This window comes from Aythya fuligula, chromosome 4 (assembly GCF_009819795.1).
Source record: "Aythya fuligula isolate bAytFul2 chromosome 4, bAytFul2.pri, whole genome shotgun sequence".
Classification (NCBI taxonomy): Eukaryota; Metazoa; Chordata; class Aves; order Anseriformes; family Anatidae; genus Aythya; species Aythya fuligula.
Genome location: NC_045562.1, coordinates 48,053,089 through 48,071,809, shown reverse-complemented (window position 1 = coordinate 48,071,809; position 18,721 = coordinate 48,053,089). Strand labels below are relative to the sequence as shown.

Here is an 18,721-nt window from a genome sequence, read left to right as displayed (position 1 = left end):
GGTCCCTGTTCTTCAGGTCCCTGTTTGGGTGCCATTTGTGGTGTAATGACCACACGGACACCAGGGTATGTGTAAGGATCAATAACTTCAGCCTCCTTTATTGAGGACCGGCTCCCTCATACCATTAGCTCTACAGCAGTACTTTCCCACTAGCTATTCATCAGTCAACAACTTTGCTCAGCAACAGCAAACATTTAGAAACTTCCATGTTTTTAAGAGATGGAGAACAAGCAGTTGGAGACAGCAAGGCGTCTCCTGAATAACCTTCTTTGTTCCTTCTAACTTGTTTACATTCCTCGTGGCTTCATCATCACCAGCCCGATGCTATCACCAACCATGGGGCTCCTCGACCCCCATGGCAACACTCCCAGAAGAGGCCTCCGGAGCTTTTAAGGTCCTAAAAGTCTGGGACCAGGAGAGGGAACTGAAGGCATTGTGAGATGAGGGCAAGGTAAAGATTACAGAGGACATTACTAGGGAATATGAGCGAAGTGAGGACAGTGCTAGGTATGAGCATCTTTGCTAGTATCTTGTCACTAAGGCAATTTTCAGGGGCTTCTACTGAAGTAGTAATAAAGGCATTAGGCTGACAGCCTCAAGTACTTGGATAAAGCATAGATTTCAGTTATATTAAAAACATCTTCCTGAAATAACCCTTTCTTGCAAAGAAAACACTAAGATGAAGTTGTTCTGCAGATTTTATTTCACAGGTCTGATTTTTAAAAGGTTTTCCAAGAATACAGTTCCTTCCTTAAGTCTCTCGATTTTAAGGGTTATTTCCTCTACCTTAGCCATGTTTGTGGCTCTTTTCATCCTTTCCATAAGGCTATACAGGCAGGCCTGACTGAAGCTGTATACACAGACAGGAACAGAAGAGTTTTATGTCCTCAAGAACTGTGCAAGCCTACCCAGTCCCAGCCCTGCTCTGGAAATTCATGTTCAGTGTCACCCTGCTATGATCCCAGACGCTTTGTAGAATCAATTGTCCTTGAAAATGCAATCTCCCATTATTTGGGAGGCAGTGGCTTTGTATGTTACATCTTCTTACCTTCAAAGATACTGTCTGGTCTTGCAAAATAAACATATTCAAAGATGCAGAACGCTGATGGATCTCCTTCAGGTCGTGGTACCACATCCAGTGTTTGGACATCGTACCTGGATATTTTAACAATCTCTCCAGGAAGGACTTCACGGTAGTACCTTGAAAGAGAAATACAGCATTTAGAAATGTCCTGAACCTCAATGGTAGTTTTAAAATATAAACTCTATTGACAGGAAAATTGGTTTTGAACATGCTAATATGGTATTTTGCTTCTATCTTAGGATTTGATCTAGACTGTTTAAGACCAACATGCTAAGACAAAACAGCCTGAATAAATATCAGACAACAGTAAATTAATATTCTAACTAGTACAACAGCATTATGGTATTATTTCCATATGTGAGATGTAGGCTAGTGCAAAGAACACAGAATAACATGCCTACAATAAAACATCACAGAATGGAATAAGACTAGTAAGGCATGAGTCACACTGTTTCCTGGTTTTGCTCTACATCTCTTTTTATTCAGTGCTTGTGGTCTTAATGCAGTTTTTCAATGCTTTTTATTTAGAGGATCCAAATGTACGTATTAGTGTTGAACCCAAATGCACTTTTTAATGTTTGATTAGGAAATTAAATATACTTCCTCATAATCATTCTTCCTTTACTTATGTTTATTTCACAACTGTCTTCTTTTCCAAACTTCCTAAGACTTGTTTGACATCTCCCAGTGAGTATCCTACCTTTCTTTTCAGAGTGTCTTAGCTAGGGAGGTAATGTGAATGTCCACTCTTGTGTTGGCTCTAACATGAGTTTCCACACATGGAAATAATTTCAAGTGCCTGTCACTTTTCTAAAATGAGGCCTGTCAGGCAGCATATGCTGCATCTCAGGTGAGTGCAACCTGTGAGCTACCAGTGCAGCCTTTTCTGTAGCTGGAAGATTATTTTATAATACAAGAATTCTGCTATTAACTAGGCTAAAATTAAGAAGTATACAGATAATTAGATTTAATGCAACAAGTAAGAAGCATCCTTGAAGTTGTCTTTACCATTACTTTCTGAACACATAATTACTTAGCTTCCTTTACATTAATCCAATCAAGAAAATAACCTGACAAAAGACAATTGGCAAAAAACCTCCAAACAGCTCAACAACCTAATCCTTCATGTCTTTCACCTTTATAATACTTTGGCAGTTTGAGGTTTAATGTTGAATTGCTGCCTGAGGAGAGCTTTCAGATAAAGTAAGAATTGGAGCACTTACTCTGCACCAATAGATAAAAAGCTACAGGATTCAGAGGAGACTACCCATCCTTCTGTTTCACTGTTATCCTTTCCTGAAATAAAAGATTTCAGTTATAGTTAGATTCCACAATTCTTGCTACCATTACCACTACACACATTGCATATCTTAATGCAGTACCTGGCTTGCCAAGTGCACAACTGCAAATTGTTGTGAGTTCTAACAATAAGGTTTAGCATTCCAAAAAGTTTCTTTAATATTATTTAAGAAAATGAAAGCATCATAGACTTGTTCTAGGCAGAATAGGAAGTAACAGCATCATATCCATGGTTCACAAAGAGAGACAGTTCAGATGTTATTTCTGCAGTATTTCAGACTTGCCCAATTCTAGGTCAATTGCTTTAGATATACATAATTACGTTTATTTGGACAAGAAATTCCTTTCTTTTCCTATGTTAAATGCATCAACGGATAGATCATTTGACTACAATGGATACTGAATTGAACTCCAAAAAGAAGAGTATAGACAAATAATTTAAAAAAAAAAGTACAGGACAAATTAAACCACAAAACATGGTATTGGTGTTTGATAATAATCTTGATAATTTTTCTTTTGTTTTAATTTACCAGGTTTTCTGAAGCTATGAAACCATTTGCTTGTTTGCCTTTGAATTATTTTATTTTCAAACAAATGAACAGATTTTAATCTCACTTCAGGGAACATATTGATTTGCAGGCTAAACAAGAGCTCCAAGGACTTTTTCCCATCAATTGATTTTATAGTGTTCCATTACCAAACTAAGTGTGACTAGGAGCGCTTGGAAGTTAGAAATACATTGCCAGTAATTTGACACTTTTTCACCATCTTATCACAGCAGAAAGGAGGAAAACAAATTTGTTTCTGGGCTGGATATAGTCCTGGGCAAGTAGCTCCAGTTGGCTCTGCATGAGCAGGCAGGCTGGAGCAGGTCACCTCCAAGGTGCCTTCCAACCCCAGCTATGATTTTGTTTATCCTTGCTTTCCCATTGAGATGGTAAGAGTTTAGTTAGACTTTCACAAATATTCTATTACAGTTGGCCTGCCTAATTCTGACACTGTCAGCAGGCAACACGGATTCACTTTTGCTGGGAGCAGAAAAGACATTTGCCAACTTCCTGCAAATTATCTTTTCCTTACACCACTTTTGTTTTGAATTTTAAAAACTGACTTTTGCATCCAATATTCCTACTTCCACCTCAGTAAATGCAGCTGTAATTATTTATATTGATGACTTAATGCACAAATTATACATATATTTAAATGTGTATATATATATGTGTGTATGAATATATATGTATGGTTTACCTTTTCCATTCATGTCCCCCACTGGAATAAGGCGACCAATGCAGAGTGGACGATTTCCATACGGATCACGTACTGCATAAATTATGTCTTTATGCATAATTAGCAACGAATAAGAAGTTGGAGTTTCATTCATTAAATTTTTTATTCTGCAAGGAGACATAAGTGAACATACTCAAGTGTTGTACGCCATGCTGAGAACAGATTGCTGTTCTTGATTCTGAACCCTGTCCTCCTCACCTTGCTACCCAATCGGCAGTGTCATCATTTTCTAGAGGAGGTGTGAAAGCCAGCAGCTGGGTGATCAATTCACTGTCAGAACTGGTCGACAGTCCTACACCATGCCGCATAAGCTTTTAAGACACAAAACAAAAGTGTTACCAGTACTAAAAAAAAGATCTCACATAACACTGCTTGGATTTTAGTTTAACAATACCTTTGTACAGTGAACAAATGTTTTCAAACATATCAGTGCTTTAGACGATTAGATCATCATAAAGTCAACTTTCAATATTTAAAAAGAACTGGTACAATCATCTATGTCTGGAACTGCATTTCTCCCTTTCTATCTCATTCTTTCACTTCATGTGCAGCCAAAAGTATTCAGGACATAAAGTCATGTTTGGGCCATTTAATCAACTTGTTCTGCTTGCTCTGGGAAGAGAGGTAAAATATGCATGGGGGAAAATATGAAATTACCTATAGAAGATACAGAAAGAGAAGAGAGACATCAAGACAGAAGGGTAGTCAGGGCACAAAGCAAAAATAAAAGAGGTGTGAAGGAAAGTGGAGTGGAATTAAAAAGCTGAAATCCCACATTTTTTCCTAGGGTTTGCTAGACCAGGTCAGTCAAATTGTTCTATCCTGGTATATTTATGCTTCTAAGGAAGATGAGAATCTGCAGTGTATTCAGCCAACTATTAACAAGCCATTCAGTGCTGCATGCACTACAGTTACTAGATTTTATCTTTAGAAGTCATTCTAAATCTCAAGTAACCTAGATTCTCCCCTTTCCGTCTACATTTCCTCCCCACTGTTTTTTTCTCTCATCCATTAAGTACGCTTGTTAATCTGATTAAAGATGGGGTAAATTACTTTAGGCATGTCATATGTTTGCCTTGCTGCAAAGCAAAAGTATGTCTTCTAGCTTTTGGATGGAACTTATGATAGAACAGATTTTACAATGAAACATCTGCTAGATTTTAAACAGGTTCTTTAACACATACCCTTGCAGCCAAACACACTACAAAATCTGGTGTTTGATGATCTCCTTATGTGTTTATGTCCTGACAGTGCTCATGATGAATTTTGCAAGCCAGAAATACAAATAAAGACAATATTCCAAACCAGAACATTTCATATTACAATTACTTCACCTTATTATTATGCCTCTCCTAACTCTAAGCATATGATTTTCTGCTTCTGTCAGCCATAACAAATGAGGAGAGCTTCAAGCCAAGATCCCCTGTTATGGCTGAGATAGTTTTCTCACTTGTCAAACAGCAATGTGACCATCAGTCCAGAGGACTGGTGAGTTTTCCCCTGTGACGGTTACAAATGCCTCCTCTCTCCAGGAGTTTTTTCCCCCAAAATTATCTATTTTGATTATGGTGCTCCTTCACTACACCAAGCAGTTTGGTATTAAGTACATGTCATAGCAAAGTTTTTGCTCATTGCTGCCTCATACTCAGACATAAATGATGCTGGAGCTTCCCAGGGGAGATACTGACCTTCCTCCTCAGTCGCACGGCATTTGTTAGCTCACCGTTGTGTGCCACAGCGATCTTGCCATGAAGAGTTTCTACAACAAAAGGCTGGCAGTTCTGCAGCTCGGAGATCCCGGAGGTAGAGTACCTGGTGTGCCCAATACCAAGGTTTGACACATACAGCTTCTTCAGGCTGTCTGCATTGAACACGTGATTTATAAGACCCATTCCCTTTGGGAGAAAAAGAAAAGAAAATTGTTCTGTTTTGTTTTTCTGGCAACTGGCTCATTGCATCTTGTGTTTCTTTTTGGTACTGCACTAAAACCCTGCAAGAAGGGGAAGTAACCTGAAAGCCACAGGAAAGAAAGAAGCTGAGTAGGTATCATAGTGCTGTGTCAGATCCCATTACTGCTGTTTTTAAACAAAGCATTACACATTGTTGTGCTGAGGGTTTTCACAGAACGATCTATTCCCTAACTAAAAATACATTTTCTGAAAAACACTACTGAACTGTTGTAGAAAAGAAGAAAAAAAAAGTTGCAAGAAGGAAATTCTACTTAGGGAATACTATTCACAAGTTAGCAGTATATTTGATTTACTTTTATACTGAGTCTATGACAACATTTATCAGATTGCAGTCATTCCTGCCAATATTAGGAATAAAGCTTTTTTTCTAGAGCTGCCAATATTAGGAATAAAGCTTTTTTTGAGAGTTTTTTTTTCTGTTTACTTGAAACAAACTTTTCATACATCCAGGTTGCCTTCTGTCTAAAGCAGAAATGCGTCAAGGCTTTTTAGTGAGCCATCAGGAGCTGCTTTTGGCAACAAACACAACTTAGCAGCAAGAACAGTCTGAAAAAAAAAACAACCTGCACACAGAAAGGAAATCAAGACTGGATTCCAAACCCTCCTACAACCCCTGCTTTTTCGGCTGCCTGTGGAAAGTATTTACATCCTTCTAAGCCTCAGTTTCCCTATCATGCATAGTAATTGTGATATACATGAAATCACACATGGTAACAACACTCCTAGAATCTGCACAGATATACAGGAGAGACTGGAAAGTCATGAATGGTTCATAGCCTATGCTGTGGGTACAACAAGACAGTGGGATGAGACAGAAAGGAAGGAAATATATTTTCAGAGCTCAGTCAAAGCAGCTTAAAGAAAGCCAAGCTTTAGGGTATTTTCTTCTGCAACTGGTATAGAGTCAGAATACCGAAAGGCTGTGTTTGCATGTGGTTTTAGGATATTAACTGCATTGTTAAAAAGTTATTGCCTCAAACAGCCAAACTGGTATAAGTTTACTTGAATGGTTCAGCAAACTTTGTGCCAGATCAAGTATCATCTGTTGTCTCACAGATGACATGAAGCTTGCCTAGAGTCTGTATCATGTACAGAAATACAGTCACGTTCTTTTTTTACTTTGGCCAGTTTTATCCTGACAGATCTGGCATTTCACAGGTCCAATGTCAATGGATGTGGCTATTTGAAGCATTGCTATAGCTTAAACAAGCAATGCTATTTTAAAACAGAATTGCTGACACAAATACATAATCTTTAAAATGCAGCTTGAAATATTTTGCTGATTTAGATTGTGCTGGTGTGGGACAGTGAACGTGAATTGCACCAGTATAAAGAGTTCCCAGTGAAGACGATCTGACATCTGTATTACATGAAGCCTGGTACATACCAGAACATGATAATATAGCTACTTCAATATAGATTTTTCTGCATATTCAAGCATGCAAAAGTAAGACAAAGCCTTTCTACTATTGACATCACTACATCTATACAAGAGATTTAAGTTTTTCCACATCCTGAGCCAGTGCAGCTATGACACTAATGTTTTCTTGCACAAGTCTAGCTGAAAGGCTCCAACAGACAAATCTGGATGAGTCTTCTGGGAGAGTTTAAAACAATGGATTAATAGCCTTTGTCAAGGGCTATAAATCTGTTGTCAAAGGCTGGTAACAATCAGAAAGGAGCACATAACCGTGCCATAGACAGTACAGTTCGTACTCTAATACGTGCATTGGCTTAAGCTGTTGACAAAGGTGAGTTTGCAGTAACGCACTGGGTTGTAAATCAATGCAGTGAGTGGCAGGCACCTTTTCCATTCTGTTGTCTCTGCTAAGAATAGTCAGCTGGGGGTTGGAGGACACAGTAGCATCTTAACTGTTTACTATTTTTTTTTTTTTTTATGATCTAGTTTACAAGTCAGACTTGTAAACTTATTTCCAATGGTGTAACAGACCCAAATGCTTGTTACATTGGCATTACTTCTAGGACTACACATCACATCTATTGTACTCCACAGGCTCTTTATTGCACTGTGGTTATTATGGTTTTTAAAAGTGATGTAGCTGAGAAAGGTATTTCAAGGATATGAGAAACCATCACACGCTTTGCAACTCTTAAAATATCAAAGCTGATACAATGATAGTCAATTAAATTCTTAGATGACAGCCAAGTATGTCAGCTCACTAACATGGAAACTCTACTGCTTATTGTATTGGCTGCTACAAGTTCATTCTGAGAAATATCTTTTACTACAGGATTTATCTTTTAAAGCTCATTTTAAAAGGAAGTTGCAATTTCTGTAAACCTTAAGGAAAGCTGAAACCCAAGCAGGAGCAGGAATGAAAAACAGACAACACGGTGCAGTAGTTCAGAAAACTGGCATTTAAAAGTGTGTAGGGGGGAGGATCAGGCTGCAAGTAACAGATAGGAGGGGGGGAAATTCCAGAAGAGGCGACAAACTTGACGCTCAAGAGACAAGACTGTGCACGAGGCATTCAGCAGTCACACATTTATACACATGCTGCTGCAACAAAATGGTTCTTACTCTTACACTGATTTGAACAGCTTTAATTAATCTTCCTCAGAGACCCGTGAACATGAAAACAAATTGCTTTCAGACTGTGGTTAGAGAGTGCACTGGCCTCAAGAACTGCCCTGTGGTTTTGTCTGCTGAAATAGTTTTATTTCCTATATGCTGCTCTTTCAGTGTTTAATAGGCTGATGATCATTTTTTCCTGATCACTATTCAAAACAGAATGAGCAAAACCAGTCTCAGAAAATGCAGGGATTCTCCAGGCATAATACTTCAGAGGCTGTGGCCATTTTATGGTTTTTTGTTTGTTTGTTTTACATCCCTGGGGATTCTCTCAGCTTGAGAAAGACTGGGTGACTTTCTCAGGTCTCCATTCAATCATTTATTTTGTTCATTTTCACCTAGGGGTACAGTAGCTTTCACTTCCTTGATTCTCACTAAGCTAACAATGTCATCCACTTGCTTGTGCAGAACCTGTAACTATTTTCCTTTTTTCTTTCTCAAGCTGTGATGAACTCTTCCAAATCTCTGGAGTTAACACTTTAGCTGCAGGTTGACTTTGGTAATTACTTTTATAGGAAAACAATAGCCTGATCTGGACCTGTGTGTCTGCTGCTGTGTGCATGTATACAACCAGCAGGGATAATGTTGGCATATCTGTTTTAAACGTGCACTTAAGTCAGAAATTGCACAAATAACAGAATTAGATATTAGCACTCTGACAAAGAAAAAAAATAAATAATCAAAACATGATGCTTCCCCTCTTTTTAGCTATTCAGTTTCCTCACTGAAACAAACTGTGCATCTCAGTTGGGCATCTACAAAGCATTTACATTTTACCTTGTGCACTTTGAATGCCTGGGATGACTCTCCATCACTTGTCACAATTCCAGCACTCTCCTGGCCCCTATGGACAGAATACAATTAAACATGAAATGCTTAGAATGAAACGCTGTACCATACTATAGATTGGTGGGTTTTCCCATTCTTCACAAGATGAAATTTTAATGTATGTTTATTTATTGTTTCATTTCACATGCTTGTAATCAAAACTGGTTTCTTGCCCGTGATACGCTTTATTTGGAAACAGTCACATAAGGTTTGTGCCTAAGCCCACTGAATTCAGTGGGAATCTTTCCATTAATAAGCACTGGCTCAGCCTCTTACTGCAGTCCGATTTCAGTGTGGGCATAAAATAACAGCAGATGCTTAATCTGCAAAGCCACTTTGCAGTGCTGGTACTCCGGGCTCCAGCAGTAGGCTCTCCAGCATTACTGCATTTCTGTCGGGGTTTGGGGCGCTTTGTCGTAAAACTGCTGCTTTTGCTTAAGGGAATGCATTGTCTCTGTCACTGATCACCTGTGTGAAAGCTTTTGAACTCTCGCACTAAAGCAATCAAGCAGGCATTTGCACAGCTAGCTTGTGGGAGGATCGTCATGGGGGTCGACAAGCCCCGTGGCTGGCGATAACATCGGGCTGGTGACGATGAGGCCCTGAGGAATGCGAAGAAGTTAGAAAGAACAAAGCAGGGTGATTCAGGAGACGCCTTGCTGTCTCCAACTGCTTGTTCTCCAACCCTGAAGACATGGGAGTTGCTAAATGTTTGCTGTTGCTGGGCAAAGTTGTTAACCGATGAATAGCTGCTGGGAAAGCTCCGCTTGTAGGGCTGATGTATAAGAAGGGATCCTTTCCAAATAAAGGAGGTTGCAGTTACTGATCCCTACACATACCCTGGTTGTTTCGCCACAACGAGGACATTCCTAAACACGTTAATTTTAACTCAGGAAGATTGCCCCGTCTATAAACACAAAGACTGGTGTTAAAACTAACTGATTTGCTTCATCCAGTGACTTTCAATTCAGTATTGCAGACGATTCCCATTTCAGTATCGATGCTGTCCCTTTAAACACCTCCACAAGGAAACGGTGAGAGAAGCAGGCATCCTGAGTGAAAGGCCTTTGCAAGTAGGCAGCTTACATCTTCCTTGTAGCGCTAATGGCAAAAAGTAAGCACAAGCGGAAGGGAAGCGCAAAAAGCTTATGCAATTTCGACACTTTGGCGAATCCTCCACAGGCGAGCGTTTTATTAAATCATCGCTCAGTAATTAATAAGCATTAACAACGCGCGTAGGCGGCCCCCGGCTTTAAAACACCCCCCTGGCAGGAAGGCTCGAGTCATGCCCACGCTGCTGCCACCCACCCGCACTGCAGCCTCATGAGGAGCTGCGGCGGTGCCCACGCAGGACACCCACACAAGCCCGTCCCCAGCCCAGTTTTCCACACAGGTGCTGCTCCTTCTCAGAGGACGCCAGAAACACCCGTGTTTTTCGCCACAGTGGCGATGCCGCCACGGTTTCTCACGTGAGGCCGGGGAGACCCGTGGGCTCCTGAGGCGAGATGGCCGCCCAGGGCTCGGGTGGGCTCCGCAGGGCTCCGGCCGCCCGCAGGCCTTGGGGCCGCCCGTGCTCGGGCCCCGCAGCGGCTCGGGGCGGCGCGGCGGAGCGCGGCGCTGACAACCAGGCGCCTGGTTGCCTAGGGAACCAGATCTTGGCTAGAAATAGTGAATCATTTCCAGGTCACTTTCAACATGGAGTGTGGAGTGGGGAAGCACTGGACTGAGGAGGAGGTTAAAGCCTTGCTAAGCGTCTGGTCCGAGAAAAGCATCAGGAAGCAGCTCCGCGGCACGCTGAGGAATAAAGGGATTTTCATCTACATTGCCAAAAGGCTGCAGGAGTTGGGAGTTTGCAGGGATTGGAAGCAGTGCCGGGCAAAGTACAAAAACCTCAAGTATGAATACAGAACGGTTAAATACGCCCACAACTCCGGGGATGCCACTAAAACCATGAAGTTTTTCCACGACCTGGATGCCATATTGCGATATGAACCTGTCCTGCAGTTAGGCGCCGAAGAGAACGGCAGGTGCTCCGCGACCGAGGCGCGTCTGAACGCCAGCCCCACCACAGACAGCACCCAAGGTAAAAAAAAAAAAAAAAATAACAAACTCTTGCTATTTCCTCTCTTTGCTTCAAACCAAACAAATGCACGAACCAGCCAGGGCAAACAGAGCCAAAGCCCGAGTTTGTGGCTGAGGCTGCCCAGCCCCGGCAGCGCTGCGAGCAGCGACTGACTGAATGCGCTCCTGGCGCAGGGCAGAAAAATGTTAGCACCCACCAGTGTTGAAGCCTGTAAATACAGCCTAATTCTCACCAAATCATCCTAACATTAAAGCCTCGTCAAATACTCGCTGGTGTTAAGGCTCCTGCACCGAGTTCAAGCCCTAAATTAAGGAAAACTGGCTGGTTTGGGTTTTCTTTTTCCCTTTGACATTTATTCGCAATACTTTGGAGTCGGGTTCAGTGGAGCTCCAGCTCAGACATAAACTTAAAGAGAAATGAAAGCTAATGTGGAAAATGTCATGAACTGTTTTCTGTGGTAGAACTAAAATTCTTGATTTTTACCCCTACCTATATCTGAAATTTCATTTACAGAGAGGACAACTAAAGGTAAATTAAATTATTTTGTAAGCAATTAACTTATTTTTTTGAGAAACACAGGATGTTTAATAACTTCTCATGAAAAATTGCAATATAGTGGGGAAAGTAAAAATGCTTGCGTTTATCAGAATATTCAGAGGCAAAACAAGTAAATCCCACTGCTTTTATTCTAAAGAGTTTCTTACCGAATTAGTTGCATCTCTTGTTTTATTCAGCCCTCGCTCATATGCATTTAAGCTGTGCTTAACATTTCAATAGGGTCAATCTGCTATTTGACAGCACTCAAATCTCCTCATCGCATTCTAAATGTCACCAAAGCACAAGCCCCAATAATAGTTCCGAGTATCAAAATAATATGGCGAAAAAGAGAAATACAAAGCTTAGCTCCATTTGTGCCCACAGTATGTAACTGTTTATGTTACCTAAGACTGTGAATCTTTTCTTAAGAAAAACAACACAGAATTAGTATCAGAGGAGACTGCTAAAGGTGCTGGACATTGAGCTTGCCCTTGTACTCTTCAAAGGCTCACTCTATTCTGTTGTGGTACAGGTCTAAGAAAAAGGAATCAACATTTCTCTTGCCATTCTTTACCTTAGGTAAAAGCTTGACCTTAATTTGTCATCGTTAGCAGAAAGCCTCTAATCTTTCACAAGTCACTTAAAATGAAGCAGCAATTTCAGACTATTTTAACGTGTTCTCTGCACTATATATTGCTCCTACATTCCATTTTTATTTTTAAACATGCAGAACTGAGAGCCAAATCTTTGGCTAATACAAACTGTTAGCTCCTGAGGACTATGTGAAGCTAAGATAGTGAGGGTCCTTCTGCTCAGGATCTGGATTTAGATTATCCTCTGTATTTTGATACAGTTTGTACCAATTGTTAATCCTAATTCTCACCTGCTTTAGGCCTCTAGGAAGTTTAAACCAGAAAAGGTTAATAGCAGTTGTGAATCCCAAACTGGAATAAAACAAAACACAAACAAACATCTTTGCCCCCTGGGTGAGACACAGCTCATTTTCAAGCATTGGCACAATCTGGTTTTAAAGGCAATATGTTTAAATACCCTCTTAAGTGTCCAAGCATTTCTGTTACTTGCTTTAGGGAAAAAAAAAGGCAAATTATTTTATGGATGAACACAAATTAAATGCAACTAACTGTAATAACACTAAGAATTTAAATGCAAAGCTTCCCACAACTGTAATTCAGCCAGAATGGCAACATCCTAAGGTATAAAGCATCCTGCAGCTGTGTGGTGTAGTAACTACACGAACACCAGAGTATGTTTAAGGATCAATTACTTCTGTCCACAGATCAAAAAAAATTAAGCACATAGCATGCTTTAGCTATCCTTTCCTGGGGGGTCATACCCCGTATGTACACCTGTATGAAAGGACAGAGAGCATACCCCTGAGAACATCAACTTCATTTAAGGACACAAAGTCAAGCAAGTGATGCTGCTTGGGGGCCCAGTCCTTTCCCATCACAGTCAGAGTTGTGGTGTCTGAAAGGAGGAGCTGCCAAGCTCAGTATGTTGAAGGGCAGTTGTGAGGCAGAAGTGGCATTTGTGGCTCTGTGATGGTCAGAAGCCTTTTCGTGGGGGCAAATCTGAGGGTAGCACTCGCACAGGTTGAAATGGGACTTGGCACAGCCCATGTGCTTACCCAGCAATGAGCCTCACAGCTCCTCTGCTGCCTTGAGGAGGAATGGGAGGGACTGCGGGTACCCTCTGTAAGGCAAAAAATACCAAAGTACATCTGTGTCCTTGCAGATGTCCTCCTGAGTTTCTCCTGTTCAAGCACAGGAGAGGAGGGAGGTATGTTCCCTCCCCTCTTTCAAAAGGGGCTGAGAAGCCTTATTTTGGCAGTGCTGGAGGAACCAAGGATGCTTACTAAGGCTTCTGCCTTGGATAGGAAGTGCAAGAAGAACAAAAGGCTATCAGCAAATTAAAACCTGTGCCAAATAACAATGTTCAGTATGCGTTTCTTATTTTATTTGGAGAACAGAGTAGCTGTACTAATTCATTCTTTAAAATGCATGGTGCAGGACAGTGCATGCTCCCAAAGAAAATACTTTATTTTTAACCATTGTACTTAGCCTCAGTCTAAATTCTCATACTCATCCTTCATGTAAAGCTAGAAATCAAGTTTTGGTGTTTGATTTCTTTGATTCTCTCAGACTGGGAGACTGCTGGGGGAAGCGGAGGAAGGAGGAGGAGGAAAAAAAGAGACTACTTTTATGGGACTGAGTGGTATTTCTATAGCATTTCCCTGAGGTGTTTTTGCTATCTTGTAAAAGCAGTTTTCTGTTGGAAGTGTAATTGAAGAAAGTAATAATTAAAATCATAATCAAATTTAAGAGAAAGGTGTCTGAGGCCAAACTCACTAGCAAAACACCCCAAATCCCAGCTCATTCATGGAAAGATGACGCTTTCCACAAAGCACATACAGCAGTGAAGGCCAGTGATGTTCATGTTGTCTTCCCAAAATACACTGTTTCAGGGCAAAGACATTGCTATAGCTTAAGTAATGATTAAAAAGACCTTTTCATTTTGTTAACCAGTTTGGATTGTTTCAAGTTAGAACAAGTATTAACAAATGGAGCACTCGATTTACAAAAGCAAAGCTCACCTAGTAATTTTGGTGATTTACGATCTCTTGTATTTCTTGCTTTATGTTGAAATATTAACATAGTTAATACTGCCCTTCACTTTACAACAGCATCTATAGAAAAATTATCAAGTCAGAACAGAAGTTGCACCAGCAGTGAAATTATTATTCTAGGTTCTAAATTTACGGAGCTACTAGAAATGCAAAAAGATCCTTTGTAAATGATGACTTGAAAATGGAAGTCATACGTAGTTTTCCGTGTCTGGTTTTCAACATTAAACACGTCATTTACAAATACTTTTTATATATGGGTTTTTTGATAAGGACATGCAATACATGCATATGAATGTTTTTGCTTAACAAATACTTTTTTCTTCCATCAAGTATTATTTCTTTCAAATATAACACTTTGTGTTAACTGTTCTTATTTACTTATGACATTAAATGGTTTCTTTTCAAACAGCAGAGTGTAAAGAAAGCTTTCTCATCCCCATGCCCACAGATGCCCCACTCAGCAGCATCCCGACAAAGAATTTCTCTCCCCTCTCTGTAGTTTGCTGGGCAGCTCTCAGGCAGCCAGAGCTGAGCCCTGGCACTAGCGATGGAGGCAGGAGCACACCTTGCCCTCTGCCCACCCATCACAGGGGGTGGCAGCTTCTGCCATGAAACAAGGCGGCCAGCTGGGAGCAGCGTGAGATCAGGCCAAGGTGAATATGACTCATTTTGCTGAGTCTACCTGAAAGTCGGAAGGATTTAGGATGGTGTTTTCAAATGACTGTAGACACAGTTCTCGATTTGAGCAGCGTCAGGGACGCCCCATTCCACCTCTATGACCGCGCCTCATTACGGCCCCGTGGTACGAGGGCGTGCGGTACCGCTGAACAGGTAGCTTCGCTCCCCGTCACCCACCGGGCTGCACACGGCAGCAGCTCACTCAGCATGCTGATGAAATCAGCATTGCATAGCTCCTGTCATCAAGATGTGTTGAACACAGCGCAATTTAAAAGTGCCCTGTGAACATTAAGCTGATTCATAACCTGACTTGCGTATGCTGCTCTCCAAACTTACACAGCAATTGCTATAACGCTGCTGTTTAAAGAACTGTAAGGAATCCAATACTGTAAAAACGCTAGATTGAATCCAGTCGGCTACAAGTACGTTTGATCTCCAGCCAAAGTGGTTTCCTGCTTTCTCTGTGCCGCTAATGAATCTCAGAGATTTCCAGAGCCCTTTGTAGAACGTTCTTATTTTCTTCCTACTCTTTAAATACTCTTCCTGGAAATTGGTTATATAAATGGGTTTGTGTTTATCTGAATCTATGTGCAAAGTCTGCTCTTTTTTACCATCTATTGCTTTACATTCTCTACTTTCCAACTATACATGTGCTATCCACTCTAAATGCTGAGAATCAGAGAAGCAGACAAGTCACTAGAATCTGGTCAGTTTCTACAAGAATTTTAAAATAAAGAATATTTCTGACAAGCTTCACATTTAAGATGTAAAATAATTTAATTTGCCTCCCATAACTCCTGGCTCTTTAAATTGAGTGTGGAAAATGCCAAGTTAATAATCTCATTGTGTATGGACATTTCCACTAAAACAAATATAAGCTAATTTTGTCCATACCTGTTTTTATCTGACAACTCTTTCCTTCCCAGGTGAAATATCAGTTTCTTTAGAAGACGATGAGGATGCTCCAGGAGATCCACTACTTTTTATGTCACGTGTCAGACCAGTTCAACTAGGTATAGTATGATGGTGCAGAGACGACAAACTAAAAAGCAGCATTGCTGTCAAAGTACTTTCTGATAGCTTGAATGCGACATTGTTCCATTTCTCATCAGCATAGCTATAAAACAGCCACACTTGTGCACCATTTCATTCCCAGTTTTAGTGCTCAGCAGTCCCGTGCTTCACTAGATACTGTCCACCACACACGATGTGCCTCCTGCTTGACCACTGTTCACACTCGAAACGCATCTCTTGCTATAGTATAATCAAATTAACCACATTCATTTTGTTCAGTGCCAAATAGTAGCGTGTGATACACAACTCAACTTGTAATTTCTCTCCAACTCATGTAAATTTCTGCTTAAGGCAGCATGAGTGAATGGCCTGAGCCAGGAGAGAGATGCCAGGGTCAGACCTCTCCCACTGAGTAATCCCAATTTGCAATGGGCTTCACAGCAAATGTGTGCTCTCTCCAACCCAGGGGTGGTGAGCCAAGCTTCAGCCCAACCAAGGCTACAACAACTCATCTGGAAACTGCCCTACTCTAGCAGTTTTGCTCCTCCCATTTCTGCCACACTCTCTATGCCCCAGCGTACATCCCAGTCCCCCAATCCAGTCACAACTTTCACTAGAGAATAAACTCCAAGGTGCGATATTCAGAGAGAAAATAAAGCCCCAGCTAAACTTACAGGTTTTAGAGTGCAAACTACACTCCTTTTGTCCAGCCTAACAAGAAATTAAGGAAGAGACAAGAAATTTACACGCAACTGCATACATATATATAAAAACAAAACTTTTCCTACTGTATCTGAATCAAAGTTTACAGGAATTGTCTGTGTTATTCATCAGTGCTCTTGAAACACACTGCCAAACAGATTTGTTTGACCTGCTAAAACACTTTAATTCTGGGAAAGCTGCTTTCTACAAAGCCAGCAAAATAACTTGAATTGCATGGGCTCTCAAGTATGTATTGATACAGAGAAGTCTTCTCTAGCGCTTCTCTTAGTTTTTAGATTTCAGGTACTATTTCAAACAGCACTGAAAAAAATATTGAGCCCTTCATACCTATATTGCTTAGTATTTTGGTTTCATTTTAGCAGATCGCTCGCTTTTTTCATGTTGAAGAAACTTAGGAAAATGTCAAATATGGCATAAAGACATCTTTTGGATCAGAAAATTCTGGTACCCTGTCTTAATGATTTTGTCAGTCATTTTAAACAAACTTGAGCTAATATACAGTTGAGACATAAAATCGTACAGTGACTATAACCACCCTGTCTTAAAGCTGTGCTTATGGGTAAAATATTTTGATTCACAAGATTTTTAAAGGGAAGGAGGAACAAACCTAGCAACCATTATCCACTCTGCTCTACCTGCTCTGTATATAGAAGAATGAATGAGCAATCCAAACTGATGTTCACAACTGAAAGTGAGTGAGCTCAGTATTAAATGAATTTATTAATGACTTACACAAGAAATACAGAAACTGTTTCCCTCTCAGACTACACATACTACTGTATGGCTTTGACTGAGAAATGCAGAGCCAGTGGAGGAAGCACCTTTTATTCTTCTTCTGGGGTTTTTCTCCCCCGTCTCCTTGGTGCTCTCCGGCAGTGAAGAACGAACCCATGTGGAAACACAGATAGTTGAAATGCTCCCAGTACTACTGAGCACAGACTACATCAAGCTTATCTGATGCTGGCAGTTGTCAACCATGGTGATTCCTATGGTTGCATTCACCTGTAAACAAGCACTATCCCTCAGGAAGAAGTGAAGAAAGCATAATTGATATGTCACCTGAAAATTACCCTTCTCAACAACACGTCAGTCGGCTGACTGCTGGAGAGTTCCAATTAACACAGGACCAACAGGAAAAATATTGGTATCTCAGCACAGTTTTTACCACTAGAATGAGATGAGCAAAGAATTCCTGTATCTAGGACAAGTTTGTCCCCAGACAGGTTATTATACACAAGCATGCTCTACTGCAGCTGTATGTGCAAGCAAAGGTCAGATATTTTTGCCGTCAAACAAAGCCCAGTGACTATAAAGTACCCACCCCCATAGCTTGGCTTGCCCTTTTAGAATAAGACACTTGCAACGGCTTTTATCACTTCGGCATAGCTGCAGAAAACAGAGCCAGTTACTGTGCACTTTCCTGTTTGTTCTCTTTGATTAAGCACTGGGGCTGGTTTTAAAAGAGTTTTTTTTTTATTGTTTTGTTTTTTTTTTGTAAAGATTTGGAAAATACGTGAGAAACAACTTTGCAAACTAATTTGATAATCAAAATTAAGTCCTTAACAAAATTCTTAATTATAAATAATTTTTTAAAAACTGCAAGAGATTGTGTTTCAGTGGTTTCAGTAATTGCATGGCATCTCCTCTTATCTCTTAATATTAAAAAAAAAAGGTTGGAGACTGGAAAAAGTAAAAAAAAAAATAATCTTACTGCGGAGTAAGATAACTCAATTTTTAATTTTTATTCAAAAACAAACAAACAGCAACAACAAAAAAAAAACACAACCTTTTGATCATTGAAACCTTAATGTTTATAGTGGTCCATACTGAGAAAGGGAGAGGTTCAGGAGAGCTGGCCTCAGTATCACACAAATGTTCTTGTGTAACTCAAGGCAGAAGCCTCTGCTCCCCCCAAAAGGGGTGCTTTGTTCAGAGTTAAGAATCAGATTCTTCAGCTCCTTACAGTTTGATGTTCTGC

General features: G+C 40.5%; 2 protein-coding genes across 4 annotated transcripts in view; one reads left to right on the top strand and one right to left on the bottom strand.

Moving 5' to 3' along the window:
* Nucleotides 1–18,721, bottom strand: part of PPAT (phosphoribosyl pyrophosphate amidotransferase) — a 45,947-nt gene that overhangs the window by 4,751 nt on the left and 22,475 nt on the right. Inside the window, exons 2-7 of the mRNA XM_032186806.1 lie at nt 9,011–9,077; nt 5,359–5,565; nt 3,869–3,981; nt 3,632–3,777; nt 2,308–2,380; nt 1,049–1,200 (exon numbers count right to left, since the gene is read on the bottom strand). Coding sequence (XP_032042697.1) covers nt 1,049–1,200; nt 2,308–2,380; nt 3,632–3,777; nt 3,869–3,981; nt 5,359–5,565; nt 9,011–9,077 — 758 coding nt within the window. The remainder of the gene's footprint in view (nt 1–1,048; nt 1,201–2,307; nt 2,381–3,631; nt 3,778–3,868; nt 3,982–5,358; nt 5,566–9,010; nt 9,078–18,721) is intronic.
* Nucleotides 10,746–18,721, top strand: part of LOC116488853 — a 37,986-nt gene continuing 30,010 nt past the window's right edge. For all 3 annotated transcript variants that reach the window (XM_032186804.1, XM_032186805.1, XM_032186803.1), the window contains exons 1-2: nt 10,746–11,144; nt 15,933–16,019. In XM_032186804.1, the coding sequence (XP_032042695.1) occupies nt 10,757–11,144; nt 15,933–16,019 (475 nt within the window). In that variant the 5' untranslated portion in view covers nt 10,746–10,756. The remainder of the gene's footprint in view (nt 11,145–15,932; nt 16,020–18,721) is intronic.